The following is a 17,754-nucleotide window of genomic DNA, read 5'->3' as shown; positions in this document are numbered from 1 at the left end:
AATGCAGGTGGGAGTGTCAATGCAGTGTGATGGGATTTCTCCCACGCCAAGTCGCGCTGACTAAACCTCATGTAATGGACTAGAGGAGAAATTTCTTCCCCACACACCAGTCCGGCATGCTTTCTTCCACAAAAGGCATTCCGGCCTGCAAGTCACCAGAATTACTGACGCACAGAAGGCTGAACCTTAAAGAGCGGACAAACTGCTGGAGGAACTCAGATGGGATGGGATGGGTCGAGACCCTGCACAACACTAACGTTCCACAGGAATATCGACACTAACAGATGGGATTCATGGAGGGGATGGGATGGGTCGAGACCCTGCACAACACTGGCATTCTACAGGAATATCAACCATCCCTTTGCCTTCACAGAAGCTGCTTGACCTGCTAAGTTTTGCACCGGAATTTTAAAATTCAATTTAGTGTTACACCCTGGGCGTGGACTTGAAATTTCACCCTAATTCAGCCTTGTGTATTTTTAAGCACTTTGTCCAAAGGTGACCGATCAGAACGTGGGTGCGTCCCTTCGGCCTGACCAGCCAGGTGTCGGGGTAGCCCTAATTCCGCTTGGCGGTAATACTTACGTATAGTGAGCTTTTCCAGTTTGGAGAATGTGTTACTCAAATCTTTGCCAATTCGTCTGCAATGAAAAACAAAGTGGCATTTACAGACACAACTTTGTAAAGAAGCCTTTTAATTATTGTTCATAAGCACAAGAGATTCTGCAGCCAGAGCAATGCACAAAATGCTGGGGGATCTTAGCAGGTCAGGCAACTTATACAGCTCCCTGCAAAAATCTGAGGACACGAGGGCGAGCTTGGGTGCAAGACTTTTACACAGTCCTGTATTTGTCAATGTGAAGCGGAGAGCGAGTCTGCAAATCTGGCGGGAGGAAAGGGTGTTGGGAATGGTGAGGGTGGAGGGGCGTGGGTCAGGTGGTAGAGTAGGAGTGCCAGGGGTAAGTGTGGGTGCAGGCACACACAGCCCTGAGTTACCAGGTAAGGTAATTTGATTTTCACTCCCCTCTCCCTTCCCCAATCCTCCATTTTACTATCATCAATGTACCCATCTCAGAATCTCTTAAATATACCCAATCATGGTTGGGAAAAGGGGAAGGGAGAGGGGAGGGAGCAGGAAGTACCAGAGACACATTCTATAATGATCAATAAACTGATTGTTTGGAATCAAATTATCTGCACCCACGTCACCCTACCCTGGTCACTCCTTCTCTGCCCCCTGTCCCACACCCCTCCACCCTCACCATTCCCAACACCCTTTCCTCCCGCCAGATTTACAAACTCGCTCTCCACTCCACATTGACAGATAGAGTACAAGTAAAAGTCTCAGGCACCCCAGAGATGTACAATACCATGTGCCTAAGGTTTTTGTGCAACACTGTTCACTCCAACAGCTGAGCAACAGCCAGCAGGGATACCTTGATGGCAGTACTGAAGAAACATGGAGGGGGACCGACATTGGGGAAGATGTGATGGAGATCTGCCCAAAGTGTTGAACTGGGGCCCAGCTGCTCAACACCTGAGAGTGGCACAAGGATTAATTTTGGCTCTGAGCTGCGAACATTTGGACTTCTGTGACTGACAAGTGAAGTATTTTCAAAGCTGAATAAAGATTTCAGCATGACCAAGGCTTCAGGACTGGGCAGGAAAGTAGACCTCAGGCAGAAGCTCAAATCAGCCCCAGTGGAACTAGTTCAAAAGAACGCGGTGTAAGGGAGTGTACGGTCATGCACTTCGGCAGAAGGAATAAAGGTTCTAAACAAGGAACAGATTCAGAAGTCAGTGGTGTGAAGGGTCGGGAGTCCGAGTGCAGATTCCATGAAGGTTAACTTGCAGGTTGAGTCTGTGGTGAGGAAGGCAAATGTGAAGTTAACATTCGTTTCGAGATGAAGAGAATACAACAGCAAGGATGTAATTCTGAGGCTTTTTAAGGTGTTGTTCAGATAGTGAGTAGTTTTGGGCCCCGTATCTAAGAAAGGATGTGCTGGCTTTGTAGAGGGTTCATGGTGCAGGGAGGAGGATCATGGGAATGATCCCAGGAATGAAAGGGTTAACATCTGAGAAGCGTCTGATGGCTCTGGGCCTGTACAGACAGACAGACAGACATACTTTATCGATCCCGAGGGAAATTGGGTTTCGTTACAGCCGCACCAACCAAGAATAGTAAAGAAATATAGCAAAGTAAAATCATAAATAATTAAATAATAAGTTAATCATGCCCAGTGGAAATAAGTCCAGGACCAGCCTATTGGCTCAGGGTGTCTGACACTCCGAGGGAGGAGTTGTAAAGTTTGATGGCCACAGGCAGGAATGACTTCCTATGACGCTCAGTGTTGCATCTCGGTGGAATGAGTCTCTGGCTGAACGTACTCCTGTGCCTAACCAGTACACTATGGAGTGGATGGGAGACATTGTCCAAGGTGGCATGCAACTTGGACAGCATCCTCTTTTCAGACACCACTGTCAGAGAGTCCAGTTCCACATCACTGGCCTTACGAATGAGTTTGTTGATTCTGTTGGTGTCTGCTACCCTCAGCCTGCTGCCCCAGCACACAACAGCAAACTACTGGACTCGCTGGAGTTTAGAAGAATGGGGGAGGGGGGGTCTCGTTGACATCTACCGAATATTGAAAGACCTCAATAGTGTGGACGTGGAGAGAATGTTTCCTATCGTGGGGTGGAGGGGCAGAGAAGATTCAAAGGCACGGGAGACTGCAGATGCTGAAGTGAAAATTCATCCCGAGGCATTGACGATAGCCCCTCCAACCCGCCAAGCTCCTCCAGCGGAGGCTTGCTGCTCAGGCCAGCCCCGCGCCCACGCCCACGCCCACTCCCAAACAATGTGTCCGTAGTCACACTCACTTGGCCATGACCGTGAATTCACTCCGCTGACGCACTGCATTCAGGTGAGGTTTGTTAACCGGTAATCCATTCTGAGAAAGAAACATCGGAACTTTATAACAAAAGGCAACAGCCTCTCTCCCTTCTCCAAATCACCCTGATCAAATTAATCCCGCCCCCACAATAATCTTATAAATTCCAGAGAACAGAGCTCCATTTTGCACACCCCCACCCTCAAGGATGCTTTTCTCCAAGCATTTTTTTCCTGCTCTCAAATATGATGCAGAATTTCTTTTCCTTTGAATTCCACCTAGACCTTAAGATTTTTAAACTTCTTTCCCTAACTGACCACGAGGTTTTTTTTAACAGACGCACCACCCTGACTTTTCTTTGGACATTCCCTATTTCCAGCTTCTCATGGTTTAGAACGGAAAGCCCCAGTTTAAGGTGGGGGGGGAGACTCCTGGTTTACTCAACACATTTTAGCAAGAACACTGCCAAACTCCCAAAGTGCAAGCGACCAGCAGACAGAACCAAGCCCACGGCCGCGAAGCCAGTTCACTGCTGCAGCCGAACCAGGAGCCCTTCGGTTGCAGGTCACATGGCCAGCTCAGCGCAGAGCAGAGAGGCGAATCCCACACCTCCGGCCCGGTGCTCAAATCAATCGTCCAAAACTCGGGTTGTTCCGGGTGCCACCACCACGGCGCAACCATCCTGCATCTCCCAGACCTCAGTTCACACCGCAAAAACACCACGTCTTACAAGTGGTTCACACCGCAAAAACACCAGGTCGTACAGGTGGTTCACACCTCAAAAACACCAGGTCGTACAGGTGGTTCACATCTCAAAAACACCAGGTCGTACAGGTGGTTCACACCTCAAAAACACCAGGTCGTACAGGTGGTTCACACCTCAAAAACACCAGGTCGTACAGGTGGTTCACATCTCAAAAACACCAGGTCGTACAGGTGGTTCACATCTCAAAAACACCAGGTCGTACAGGAGGTTCACATCTCAAAAACACCAGGTCGTACAGGTGGTTCACACCGCAAAAACACCAGGTCGTACAGGTGGTTCACACCGCAAAAACACCAGGTCGTACAGGTGGTTCACACCTCAAAAACACCAGGTCGTACAGGTGGTTCACACCGCAAAAACACCAGGTCGCACAGGTGGTTCACATCTCAAAAACACCAGGTCGTACAGGTGGTTCACATCTCAAAAACACCAGGTCGTACAGGTGGTTCACACCTCAAAAACACCAGGTCGTACAGGTGGTTCACACCGCAAAAACACCAGGTCGTACAGGTGGTTCACACCGCAAAAACACCACGTCGTACAGGTGGTTCACACCGCAAAAACACCAGGTCGTACAGGTGGTTCACACCGCAAAAACACCACGTCGTACAGGTGGTTCACACCGCAAAAACACCAGGTCGTACAGGTGGTTCACACCGCAAAAACACCAGGTCGTACAGGTGGTTCACACCGCAAAAACACCAGGTCGTACAGGTGGTTCACATCTCAAAAACACCAGGTCGTACAGGTGGTTCACACCTCAAAAACACCAGGTCGTACAGGTGGTTCACACCGCAAAAACACCAGGTCGTACAGGTGGTTCACACCGCAAAAACACCAGGACGTACAGGTGGTTCACACCTCAAAAACACCAGGTCGTACAGGTGGTTCACACCTCAAAAACACCAGGTCGTACAGGTGGTTCACACCGCAAAAACACCAGGTCGTACAGGTGGTTCACACCGCAAAAACACCAGGACGTACAGGTGGTTCACACCTCAAAAACACCAGGTCGTACAGGTGGCTCACACCTCAAAAACACCAGGTCGTACAGGTGGTTCACACCACAAAAACACCAGGTCGTACAGGCGGTTCACACCTCAAAAACACCAGGTCGTACAGGCGGTTCACACCACAAAAACACCAGGTCGTACAGGCGGTTCACACCACAAAAACACCAGGTCGTACAGGCGGTTCACACCGCAAAAACACCAGGTCGTACAGGCGGTTCACACCACAAAAACACCAGGTTGTACAGGCGGTTCACACCACAAAAACACCAGGTCGTACAGGCGGTTCACACCGCAAAAACACCAGGTCGTACAGGCGGTTCACACCGCAAAAACACCAGGTCGTACAGGCGGTTCACACCGCAAAAACACCAGGTCGTACAGGCGGTTCACACCGCAAAAACACCAGGTCGTACAGGCGGTTCACACCGCAAAAACACCAGGTCGTACAGGCGGTTCACACCGCAAAAACACCAGGTCGTACAGGTGGATCACATCTCAAAAACACCAGGTCGTACAGGTGGTTCACACCGCAAAAACACCAGGTCGTACAGGTGGTTCACACCGCAAAAACACCGGGTCGTACAGGTGGTTCACATCTCAAAAACACCGGGTCGTACAGGTGGTTCACACCGCAAAAACACCGGGTCGTACAGGTGGTTCACACCGCAAAAACACCGGGTCGTACAGGTGGTTCACACCGCAAAAACACCGGGTCGTACAGGCGGTTCACACCTCAAAAACACCGGGTCGTACAGGCGGTTCACACCGCAAAAACACCGGGTCGTACAGGCGGTTCACACTGCAAAAACACCGGGTCGTACAGGCGGTTCACATCTCAAAAACACCAGGTCGTACAGGCGGTTCACATCTCAAAAACACCGGGTCGTACAGGTGGTTCACACCTCAAAAACACCGGGTCGTACAGGCGGTTCACACCACAAAAACACCAGGTCGTACAGGCGGTTCACACCACAAAAACACCAGGTCGTACAGGCGGTTCACACCGCAAAAACACCAGGTCGTACAGGCGGTTCACACCGCAAAAACACCAGGTCGTACAGGCGGTTCACACCGCAAAAACACCAGGTCGTACAGGCGGTTCACACCGCAAAAACACCAGGTCGTACAGGCGGTTCACACCGCAAAAACACCAGGTCGTACAGGCGGTTCACACCGCAAAAACACCAGGTCGTACAGGTGGATCACATCTCAAAAACACCAGGACGTACAGGTGGTTCACACCGCAAAAACACCAGGTCGTACAGGTGGTTCACACCGCAAAAACACCGGGTCGTACAGGTGGTTCACATCTCAAAAACACCGGGTCGTACAGGTGGTTCACACCGCAAAAACACCGGGTCGTACAGGTGGTTCACACCGCAAAAACACCGGGTCGTACAGGTGGTTCACACCGCAAAAACACCGGGTCGTACAGGTGGTTCACACCGCAAAAACACCGGGTCGTACAGGCGGTTCACACCTCAAAAACACCGGGTCGTACAGGCGGTTCACACCGCAAAAACACCGGGTCGTACAGGCGGTTCACACTGCAAAAACACCGGGTCGTACAGGCGGTTCACATCTCAAAAACACCAGGTCGTACAGGCGGTTCACATCTCAAAAACACCAGGTCGTACAGGCGGTTCACATCTCAAAAACACCAGGTCGTACAGGCGGTTCACATCTCAAAAACACCAGGTCGTACAGGCGGTTCACATCTCAAAAACACCAGGTCGTACAGGTGGTTCACACCGCAAAAACACCAGGTCGTACAGGTGGTTCACATCTCAAAAACACCAGGTCGTACAGGTGGTTCATACAGCAAAAACACTAGGTCGTACAGGTGGTTCACACCTCAAAAACACCAGGTCGTACAGGTGGTTCACACCGCAAAAACACCAGGTCGTACAGGTGGTTCACACCTCAAAAACACCAGGTCGTACAGGCGGTTCACACTGCAAAAACACCAGGTCGTACAGGTGGTTCACATCTCAAAAACACCAGGTCGTACAGGTGGTTCACATCTCAAAAACACCAGGTCGTACAGGCGGTTCACACCGCAAAAACACCAGGTCGTACAGGCGATTCACACCGCAAAAACACCAGGTCGTACAGGCGATTCACATCTCAAAAACACCAGGTCGTACAGGCGGTTCACACCGCAAAAACACCAGGTCGTACAGGTGGATCACACCGCAAAAACACCAGGTCGTACAGGTGGATCACACCGCAAAAACACCAGGTCGTACAGGTGGATCACACCGCAAAAACACCAGGTCGTACAGGTGGTTCACACCGCAAAAACACCAGGTCGTACAGGTGGTTCACACCGCAAAAACACCAGGTCGTACAGGTGGTTCACACCGCAAAAACACCAGGTCCTACAGGTGGTTCACACCTCAAAAACACCAGGTCGTACAGGTGGTTCACACCTCAAAAACACCAGGTCGTACAGGTGGTTCACATCTCAAAAACACCAGGTCGTACAGGTGGTTCACACCGCAAAAACACCAGGTCGTACAGGTGGTTCACATCTCAAAAACACCAGGTCGTACAGGTGGTTCACACCTCAAAAACACCAGGTCGTACAGGCGGTTCACACCGCAAAAACACCAGGTCGTACAGGCGGTTCACACCTCAAAAACACCAGGTCGTACAGGCGGTTCACACAGCAAAAACACCAGGTCGTACAGGTGGTTCACACAGCAAAAACACCACGTCGTACAGGTGGTTCACACCGCAAAAACACCAGGTCGTACAGGTGGATCACATCTCAAAAACACCAGGTCGTACAGGTGGTTCACACAGCAAAAACACCAGGTCGTACAGGTGGTTCACACAGCAAAAACACCAGGTCGTACAGGTGGTTCACACAGCAAAAACACCAGGTCCTACAGGTGGTTCACACCGCAAAAACACCAGGTCGTACAGGTGGTTCACACCGCAAAAACACCAGGTCGTACAGGTGGTTCACACCGCAAAAACACCAGGTCGTACAGGTGGTTCACACCTCAAAAACACCAGGTCCTACAGGTGGTTCACACCTCAAAAACACCAGGTCGTACAGGTGGTTCACATCTCAAAAACACCAGGTCGTACAGGTGGTTCACACCACAAAAACACCAGGTCGTACAGGTGGTTCACATCTCAAAAACACCAGGTCATACAGGTGGTTCATACAGTAAAAACACTAGGTCGTACAGGTGGTTCACACCTCAAAAACACCAGGTCGTACAGGTGGTTCACACCGCAAAAACACCAGGTCCTACAGGTGGTTCACACCGCAAAAACACCAGGTCGTACAGGTGGTTCACACCTCAAAAACACCAGGTCGTACAGGCGGTTCACACCTCAAAAACACCAGGTCGTACAGGCGGTTCACACCGCAAAAACACCAGGTCGTACAGGCGGTTCACATCTCAAAAACACCAGGTCGTACAGGTGGTTCACACCGCAAAAACACCAGGTCGTACAGGTGGTTCACACCGCAAAAACACCAGGTCGGACAGGTGGTTCACACCGCAAAAACACCAGGTCCTACAGGTGGTTCACACCGCAAAAACACCAGGTCGTACAGGTGGTTCACACCGCAAAAACACCAGGTCGTACAGGTGGTTCACATCTCAAAAACACCAGATCGTACAGGTGGTTCACACCGCAAAAACACCAGGTCGTACAGGCGGTTCACATCTCAAAAACACCAGGTCGTACAGGTGGTTCACACCTCAAAAACACCAGTTCGTACAGGTGGTTCACATCGCAAAAACACCAGGTTGTACAGGTGGTTCACATCTCAAAAACACCGGGTTGTACAGGTGGTCCAAAAACACAACTCCAAAAGGGAGGTTACAGGCTATAAATTACAGTGATCATTGACCAGAAAATGTGGGATTGATTACCGACAAGTAGTCGATGTGTTCACCTTATGTGAACTTCAAAGCATTGGCAAAACAAAACAAACTACTGACTACTTTCTCAATGAAACCCACCTGAACAGATGGGCTGCAGCCATGAACTGGCTTTGTGGCCGTGGGCTCACTTATGTGAACTTCAGTTCTGAATGTCAGTCGCTTAGACTTATTGTTTGGGAGCTTGGCAGACCACTTTTTCTTAAAATGGGGTCTGTTGTGTGTCTTTGTTTCGTGGCTGCCTGTAAGGAGACGAATCCCGATGTTGTGCATAGTATATGTACTGCAATAATAAATATATTGTATAACCCATCCTAAGTACAGAGTGATGAGCTGAAAGATTATCCTCAGCACTTGCAGTATTGACAGCAGTTTGAGCTACTTCTCTAAGAACGCGTTGGCACCGGAAAGGGACCAGGTGAGTTGCTGGGAGGGGGCTTATACAAAATTCAGCCGTGTTCTCTGGATTTTATAAGATTATTTGGGAGAAATTTGGTCAGTGTGATATGCAGAAGAATGAAAGGGTTGATGTATGAGGGCCATTTGATGGCTCTGGGCCGGTACTTGCTGGAATTTAGAAGAGGGGCGGGGGGAGATTACTTGAAAGAAAATGGCTGAAGTGGCCATTACAAGGAGAATGGCCAGACTGGTACAAGCTAACAGGAAGGCAACATTAAGTCAAATAATGTCGTGCTACAGCAGTGGTGTGCAGAAGGGCATCTCTGAACACACAACATGTTGAACAGTGATCACACTGCGTTCCAGTCCTCTACCCAATACAGTGAGTCTGAGTGTCTAACAGATACACCCGCAGACAGCTTTTGAGCCAACGTGTCTGTTATAAATTTGACATAATTCTTGGCAAAGATTGTGATTGCCAGACAGGAGTCAGAGAAGCCTGTGATACGTTCTTTGTCTGGGTTGGAGTCTGGGCAAGAGGCCCACTTGGGATATGGCATCATCTGACATCTCGTTCACTGGATCGTTGATGTAACGCTCTGTGTACATTAATTTTTTCCATCCTCTGTAGCCCCACCATTTCCCCACACACCAATCCGCCCCACCTCCGCGCGCTGGTAAATGGAAGTTGCTGAGCACTCACCTGTCTGCTCTGCATTGACTTGCAGGCAGCGAAGAACTCCTGCGTGCGATCGCGACACGACATGTTGTCCTCGAGAATGGAAGAGGCGGGGGCTGACGAGGAGGAGCTGGAGGAGAGTACTTGTGTCTGTGTTGGCCCGAGGTACACTCCCTGATCAGTACTGGAGGGACCGTGACGTCTTCGCGTATTCATTGAGGCTCATAACCTCTGCCTGGGGTTGAGAATACACCTTGTGAGAAACTTGCACAGCTCCGGACAGTTACTGAGCACCCCACAGATTTACCAATAAAGGGACGTTGAAACCGGCTCAAAGTAAACTGACAACCAGGAGATTCGTTTCCTTGGAGGTAATTACAATAAAGTAAAGAAATACAATAGGATGTATGAAAAACGATAAATAAAAACTGACAATAGAACAGCATGCAAAAGAGGGCAAATCATCATCAAAGAATAAGTAAACAGATAATAAGTCATAGAAAAGTACAGCACAGAAACAGGCCCTTCGGCCCATCTAACCCACACCAAACCATTTAAACTGCCCACTCTCATCGATCTGCTCAGGGACCACAGCCCTCCACATCCCTCCCATCCATGTACTTCTCTTCAATATTGAAATCCAGCCCGCGCCCACCACTTGCACTGGCAGCTCATTACACACTCTCACCACCCTCTGATTCTATCAAATACTGAGTTGTAGAGTCCGTGGCAGTGAATCTGTAGGCTGTGCAATCAGTTCAGAGTTGAGGTTATCCTCACTGGTTCAGGAGCCTGATGGTTGAGGGTAATAACTGTTCCTGAACCTGGTGGTGTGGGACCTGAGGCTCCTGTACCTCCTTCCCGATGGAATCAGTTCAGAGTTGAGGTTATCCTCACTGGTTCAGGAACCTGATGGTTGAGGGTAATAACTGTTCCTGAACCTGGTGGAGTGGGACCTGAGGCTCCTGTACCTCCTTCCCAATGGAATCAGTTCAGAGTTGAGGTTATCCCCTCTGGTTCAGGAGCCTGATGGTTGAGGGTAATAACTGTCCCTGAACCTGGTGGTGTGGGACATGAGGCTCCTGTACCTCCTTCCCGATGGAATCAGTTCAGAGTTGAGGTTATCCTCACTGGTTCAGGAGCCTGATGGTTGAGGGGTAATAACTGTTCCTGAACCGGGTGGTGCGGGACCTGAGGTATATTTTATTTTATCACACAAGGTAACTCAAATAAAATCATTTGTACCATTTGTATCACAGTCACTGCACTCACGCTCCGAAGTTACAGATCATTTATATGTCGACACTAAATAACCCAGGCCCCACGCAGACTTGCATCACACTATTCACAGAAATATCATGTGACCACAGTATTCAGCTCTGGTAATAATCCTGCTGCTGGCCATCATTAGTCATCAAGTTCATTGTCAAACTGTTCAGAGGAACTACACCAGATTTGTTACTGAAATCCACCACCCAGTTCCTTTGTCAGCCCCCAAGTTAAAGTGGGCCTCCCCGACATGATAATTTTGGTTATATTTTGATTTTATTTCAGTCCAATGCTCAGATCCTCAGATTCAGAACCATTTATCATGTGTACGTCAAAACATACAGTGAAATATGCAGTTTGCATTAGTAACCAACACGCCCGGGGTGGGAGACACACATTCTGGTATGGTCACATTGTTGGTAGAATCTCAGGTGGTGACAAGAGGGCGGACAGGAGTGAGATATGCCAACTAGTGGAATGGTGCCACAGCAACAACCTGGCACTCAACTTCAGAAAAGTTAAGACAAATGAAGACATACCAGTCCTCATAGAGAGATCAGAAGTGGAGAGAGTGAGCAGCTTCAAGTTCCTGGGTGCCAAGATCTCTGAGGATCTAACCTGGTCCCAACATATCGATGCATTCATAAAGAAGGCAAGACAGCGGCTATACTTTATTAGGAATTTGAAGAGATTTGGCATGTCAACAAATACACTCAAAAACTTCTATAGTACCATGGAGAGCATTCTGATAGGCTGCGTCACTGCCTGTTATGGAGGGGCTACTGCATTCTGACAGGCTGCATCACTGTCAGGTACGGAGGGGCTACTGCATTCTGACAGGCTGCATCACTGTCTGGCATGGAGGGGCTACTGCATTCTGACAGGCTGCATCACTACCTGGTATGGAGTGTCTACTGCATTCTGACCGGCTGCATCACTGTCTGGTATGGAGGGGCTACTGCATTCTGACAGGCTGCATCACTGTCTGGTATGGAGGGGCTACTGCATTCTGACCGGCTGCATCACTGTCTGGTATGGAGGGTCTACTGCATTCTGACCGGCTGCATCACTGTCTGGTATGGAGGGGCTACTGCATTCTGACAGGCTGCATCACTGTCTGGTACGGAGGGGCTACTGCATTCAGACAGGCTGCATCACTGTCTGGTATGGAGGGGCTACTGCATTCTGACAGGCTGCATCACTGTCTGGTACGGAGGGGCTACTGCATTCAGACAGGCTGCATCACTGTCTGGTATGGAGGGGCTACTGCATTCTGACAGGCTGCATCACTGTCTGGTATGGAGGGGCTACTGCATTCTGACAGGCTGCGTCACTGTCTGGTATGTAGGGGCTACTGCATTCTGACAGGCTGCATCGCTGTCTGGTATGGAGGGGCTACTGCATTCTGACCGGCTGCATCACTGTCTGGTATGGAGGGGCCACTGCATTCTGACAGGCTGCATCACTGTCTGGTATGGAGGGGCTACTGCATTCAGACAGGCTGCATTACTGTCTGGTATGGAGGGGCTACTGCATTCTGACCGGCTGCATCACTGTCTGGTATGGAGGGGCCACTGCATTCTGACAGGCTGCATCACTGTCTGGTATGGAGGGGCTACTGCATTCAGACAGACTGCATCACTGTCTGGTATGGAGGGGCTACTGCATTCTGACAGGCTGCATCACTGTCTGGAATGGAGGGGCTACTGCATGGGACCGAAAGAAGCTGCAGAGGGTTGTAAATCTAGTCAGCTCCATCTTGGGCACTAGCCTACAACGTACCCAGGACATCTTTAGGGGGCGGTGTCTCAGTAAGGCAGCATCCATTATTAAGGACCTACAGCACCCAGGGCATGAACTATTTCACTGTTACCATCAGGGAGGAGGTACAGGAGCCTGAAGACACACACTCAGCAATTCAGGAACAGCTTCGTCCCCTCTGCCATCAGGGAGGAGGTACAGGAGCCTGAAGACACACACTCAGCAATTCAGGAACAGCTTCGTCCCCTCTGCCATCAGGGAGGAGGTACAGGAGCCTGAAGACACACACTCAGCAATTCAGGAACAGCTTCTTCCCCTCTACCATCAGGGAGGGGGTACAGGAGCCTGAAGACACACACTCAATGATTCAGGAACAGCTTCTTCCCCTCTGCCATCAGGGAGGAGGTACAGGAGCCTAAAGACACACACTCAACGATTCAGGAACAGCTTCTCCCCCTCTGCCATCAGGGACGGGGTACAGGAGCCTGAAGACACACACTCAACGATTCAGGAACAGCTTCTCCCCCTCTGCCATCAGGGAGGGGATACAGGAGCCTGAAGACACACACTCAACGATTCAGGAACAGCTTCTTCCCCTCTACCATCAGGGAGGAGGTACAGGAGCCTGAAGACACATACTCAATGATTCAGGAACAGCTTCTTCCCCTCTACCATCAGGGAGGAGGTACAGGAGCCTGAAGACACACAATCAATGATTCAGGAACAGCTTCGTCCCCTCTGCCATCAGGGAGGAGGTACAGGAGCCTGAAGACACACACTCAGCAATTCAGGAACAGCTTCTTCCCCTCTACCATCAGGGAGGGGGTACAGGAACCTGAAGACACACACTCAATGATTCAGGAACAGCTTCTTCCCCTCTGCCATCAGGGAGGAGGTACAGGAGCCTAAAGACACACACTCAACGATTCAGGAACAGCTTCTCCCCCTCTGCCATCAGGGACGGGGTACAGGAGCCTGAAGACACACACTCAACGATTCAGGAACAGCTTCTCCCCCTCTGCCATCAGGGAGGGGATACAGGAGCCTGAAGACACACACTCAACGATTCAGGAACAGCTTCTTCCCCTCTGCCATCAGGGAGGAGGTACAGGAGCCTGAAGACACACACTCAATGATTCAGGAACAGCTTCTTCCCCTCTGCCATCAGGGAGGAGGTACAGGAGCCTAAAGACACACACTCAACGATTCAGGAACAGCTTCTCCCCCTCTGCCATCAGGGACGGGGTACAGGAGCCTGAAGACACACACTCAACGATTCAGGAACAGCTTCTCCCCCTCTGCCATCAGGGAGGGGATACAGGAGCCTGAAGACACACACTCAACGATTCAGGAACAGCTTCTTCCCCTCTACCATCAGGGAGGAGGTACAGGAGCCTGAAGACACATACTCAATGATTCAGGAACAGCTTCTTCCCCTCTACCATCAGGGAGGAGGTACAGGAGCCTGAAGACACACAATCAATGATTCAGGAACAGCTTCTCCCCCTCTGCCATCAGGGAGGAGGTACAGGAGCCTGAAGACACACACTCAATGATTCAGGAACAGCTTCTTCCCCTCTGCTATTTGATTCCTAAATGGACAGTGAACCCTTGGACACAAGCTCACTTTTTAAAAAAATATACAGTATTTCTGTTTTTGCACATTTTTAAAGTCCATTCAATATACGTAACTGATTTACTTGTTTAATTATTATTTTCTTCTCTCCTTGCTGGATTACGAATCACACTGAACAGTTGCTGCTAAGTTGACGCCGCATGCCGGTGATCATGTACCTGATTCTGCCGACACAGTCGGCCCACCACTAAGATTTTCACAAACACAAGCCGAGGTGGACATCAAGAGTCTCTGAAGTTCTGGGTTCACAGTCAGGGTGGTGGGGTTGTCAGTGGAGACAAGCTCCCACTACCTATTAAACGCTCCCAATGGCATGTGTCTCAATAGCCTCTGACAATCAAATCCAGCTCCTCGCCTTCACATCTCGCTTTACCGATAGAAGGGGCAAAGGGGGGCTACCGTCACTTAAAACCAGTCGCTTCGGGCAGATGGGGCTCGTTGGCAGCTCATCCAGAAGGAAAACTGATCTCAAGCCTCCACTGCCTTGTGGCTGTACACACTCAAGAGGAGAGCTTCAGGAGTAAACCTCGAGGAAGACTCCAGAGCTGGAGTCGCTAAGTGCGATGTTGCTGGTACCAGCCTCGGCCGTTCAGCTGCGTGGAGAGGGGGAGTCTGCCACACAGGTAGCAGATTACTATACATCGTACTGTCCTGACTTGCGTATCATGTAAACAGCTAGAATGCAACGTCCACAGTCGGCCCCCAACTCCCTCCAGTTCGAGATTTGCAGGGTTCCTGCAGTGGAACACGTTGTTATCTGATCTCCGAGATTACTCTGCCTCGCCTGCACAGCTGCTCACCAGTCACGCAGATATTGACATGAACGGTCGTCATTGACCTGGGCAACACCCTTCTATCTGCACCTAGTTCCTTCTTGGCAGACATCCACTCACTCTGCCACTGTGACGTTGATTGTGCTCGTAAATGGGCCACATCAGAAACACTATCTGATTTTTAAAAATCTGACCGCACGACAAGGAAAGCTGAATAGCCAGGGGGCACGGTCAGCTAACAGCATCAGCGAACCCGGCTGGCTTTCAATTCCCGCTGCTGTCTGTGAGGAGTTTGCACGTTCTCCCCGCGACCGTGTAGGTTTCTTCCCACAGTCCAAAGATGGACACTTCGGGTTAGCGAGTTGAGGGCGTCACCCCGCGCTGCTCACTGTCAATCTTCAGGGTGTTTCACTCAAGGACTTGTGTTAATGTAATCTGTCAGTGTAACTGCCTGCATTGTGTGTGCTGTCTTCTATACCTCACTTAGCTGTCTATGAACGAGACTGGGACGCTGACACCGGAAGCACAGCCACACTTCCGGGCGACATTCACTGATTCGATTTGACATAAATGATGCACTGTATGATTTGATGCACTTGTCACAAATAAAGCTAATCTTTATTTTATTGAGCTACAACGTGGAAAGGCCGTTGCAACTGAACCTCAAAGCAAACCCTGATTTAACCTCAGCATAATCACAGGACAATCTACAATGACCAGTTAACCTTCTTCAGACTGTGGGAGGAAACCAGAGCACCAGGAGGAAACCCACGCGGTCACGTGAAGGGAGCTACAGCAGGAATTGAACCCGGGTCACTGGTACTGTAAAACCTTGTGTTAATCACTACACTACCGTGTGATGGGAATCGAACCCGGGTCACTGGTACTGTAAAACGTTGTGTTAATCACTACACTACCGTGTAATGGGAATCGAACCCGGGTCACTGGTACTGTAAAACGTTGTGTTAATCACTACACTACCGTGTGATGGGAATCGAACCCGGGTCACTGGTACTGTAAAACGTTGTGTTAATCACTACACTACCGTGTGATGGGAAACGAACCCGGGTCACTGGTACTGTAAAACGTTGTGTTAATCACTACACTACCGTGTGATGGGAATCGAACCCGGGTCACTGGTACTGTAAAACGTTGTGTTAATCACTACACTACTGTGTGATGGGAATCGAACCTGGGTCACTGGTACTGTAAAACGTTGTGTTAATCACTACACTACCGTGTGATGGGAATTGAACCCGGGTCACTGGTACTGTAAAACCTTGTGTTAATCACTACACTACCGTGTGATGGGAATCGAACCCGGGTCACTGGTACTGTAAAACGTTGTGTTAATCACTACACTACCGTGTGATGGGAATCGAACCCGGGTCACTGGTACTGTAAAACGTTGTGTTAATCTCTACACTACCGTGTGATGGGAATCGAACCCGGGTCACTGGTACTGTAAAACGTTGTGTTAACCACTACACTACCGTGTGATGGGAATCAAACCCGGGTCACTGGTACTGTAAAACATTGTGTTAACCACTACACTACCGTGTGATGGGAATCGAACCCGGGTCACTGGTACTGGGCAATCACTGGAAACAAATTATCAGGCTAATTGTTGCATTGCTTGAGAAGCAACAGAGAGAAGGTGGTTCAAACTCTGAACTAAAAGCAGATGTGCCGCAAATACTCCGCAGTTCAGCCAGCATCTGTGGAGAGTGAACCGAGTAACTGTTCCAGACTGAGCATCATGTGCCGTCAGCGATCAGCGTCTTCCATCTGTCGTTAATCTCAGTTCGAATGAGTCCTTCAAACCCTGTATTAACTACGCGAATGGTCACAACATTATTTTATCCAGAAAAATGTGACACCCATTTCTTCCTTGAAAATACGTTGGTATTTATCTAATTGTGGCAGGTGGAAGTTTGCCACCAGCAAATTACAGAAATAAATGTATTTCAAGTACTTTGGTGGCTTTCTGGGACATTCTGACATCATCAACGCAAGAAATTCTTACCAGCGCTTTTTTAAAAAAAAGCTGTATACAGTTCTGTGTAAAAGACTTAGGCACAAATCTATACCTGGTGAGCCTGAGACTTTCACACAGTCCTGTATTTGTCAATGTGGAGCGGAGAGTGAGTTTGTAAATCTGGCAGGAGCAAAGGATGTGTTGGGAATGGTGAGGGTGGAGTGCTGCGGGAGGGGTGTGGGACAGGGGGCAAAAAAAAAACAAATTTCCTGACAGGTGTGAGTGATGATAAACCTGATTCTGATCCGGGTCTCTATTGGGGACTGAGAGTGGGAAGAGGGCAGGGAGAGGGGAATCATGGTTGGGAAAAGGGGAAGGGAGAGGGGAGGGAGCGGGAAGCACCAGAGAGACATTCTGTAATGATCAATAAACCGATTGTTTGGAACCAAATGACCTTGCCTGGTGTCTCAGGGCTGGGTGTGTCTGTACCCACTCCTGTCACTCCTTCTCTGCCCCCTGTCCCACACTCCACACAGCTCTCCACACTTACCACCCCAACAGAGTTTCAAAATCATTCACTATGGGTCTCCAGGCTCCTGATCTCTACCCCAATGAGAGCGGTGACCAGGACAGGGTTTGTAGTGAGACACTGCCTCTTGAAGAATTTTCAGAGGTGGGGAG

At 49.7% G+C, this 17,754-nt stretch overlaps 1 protein-coding gene across 2 annotated transcripts in view; it reads right to left on the bottom strand.

Annotated features, from left to right (window-relative positions):
• stx5a (syntaxin 5A) overlaps window positions 1–17,754 on the bottom strand; it is a 46,493-nt gene that overhangs the window by 13,838 nt on the left and 14,901 nt on the right. For both annotated transcript variants that reach the window (XM_059958543.1, XM_059958544.1), the window contains exons 2-4: window positions 9,681–9,891; window positions 2,881–2,951; window positions 586–641 (exon numbers count right to left, since the gene is read on the bottom strand). In XM_059958543.1, the coding sequence (XP_059814526.1) occupies window positions 586–641; window positions 2,881–2,951; window positions 9,681–9,872 (319 nt within the window). In that variant the 5' untranslated portion in view covers window positions 9,873–9,891. The remainder of the gene's footprint in view (window positions 1–585; window positions 642–2,880; window positions 2,952–9,680; window positions 9,892–17,754) is intronic.

Source organism: Hypanus sabinus, unplaced genomic scaffold, assembly GCF_030144855.1.
Source record: "Hypanus sabinus isolate sHypSab1 unplaced genomic scaffold, sHypSab1.hap1 scaffold_1081, whole genome shotgun sequence".
Classification (NCBI taxonomy): Eukaryota; Metazoa; Chordata; class Chondrichthyes; order Myliobatiformes; family Dasyatidae; genus Hypanus; species Hypanus sabinus.
This window is presented reverse-complemented; position numbering and strand designations above follow the sequence as displayed.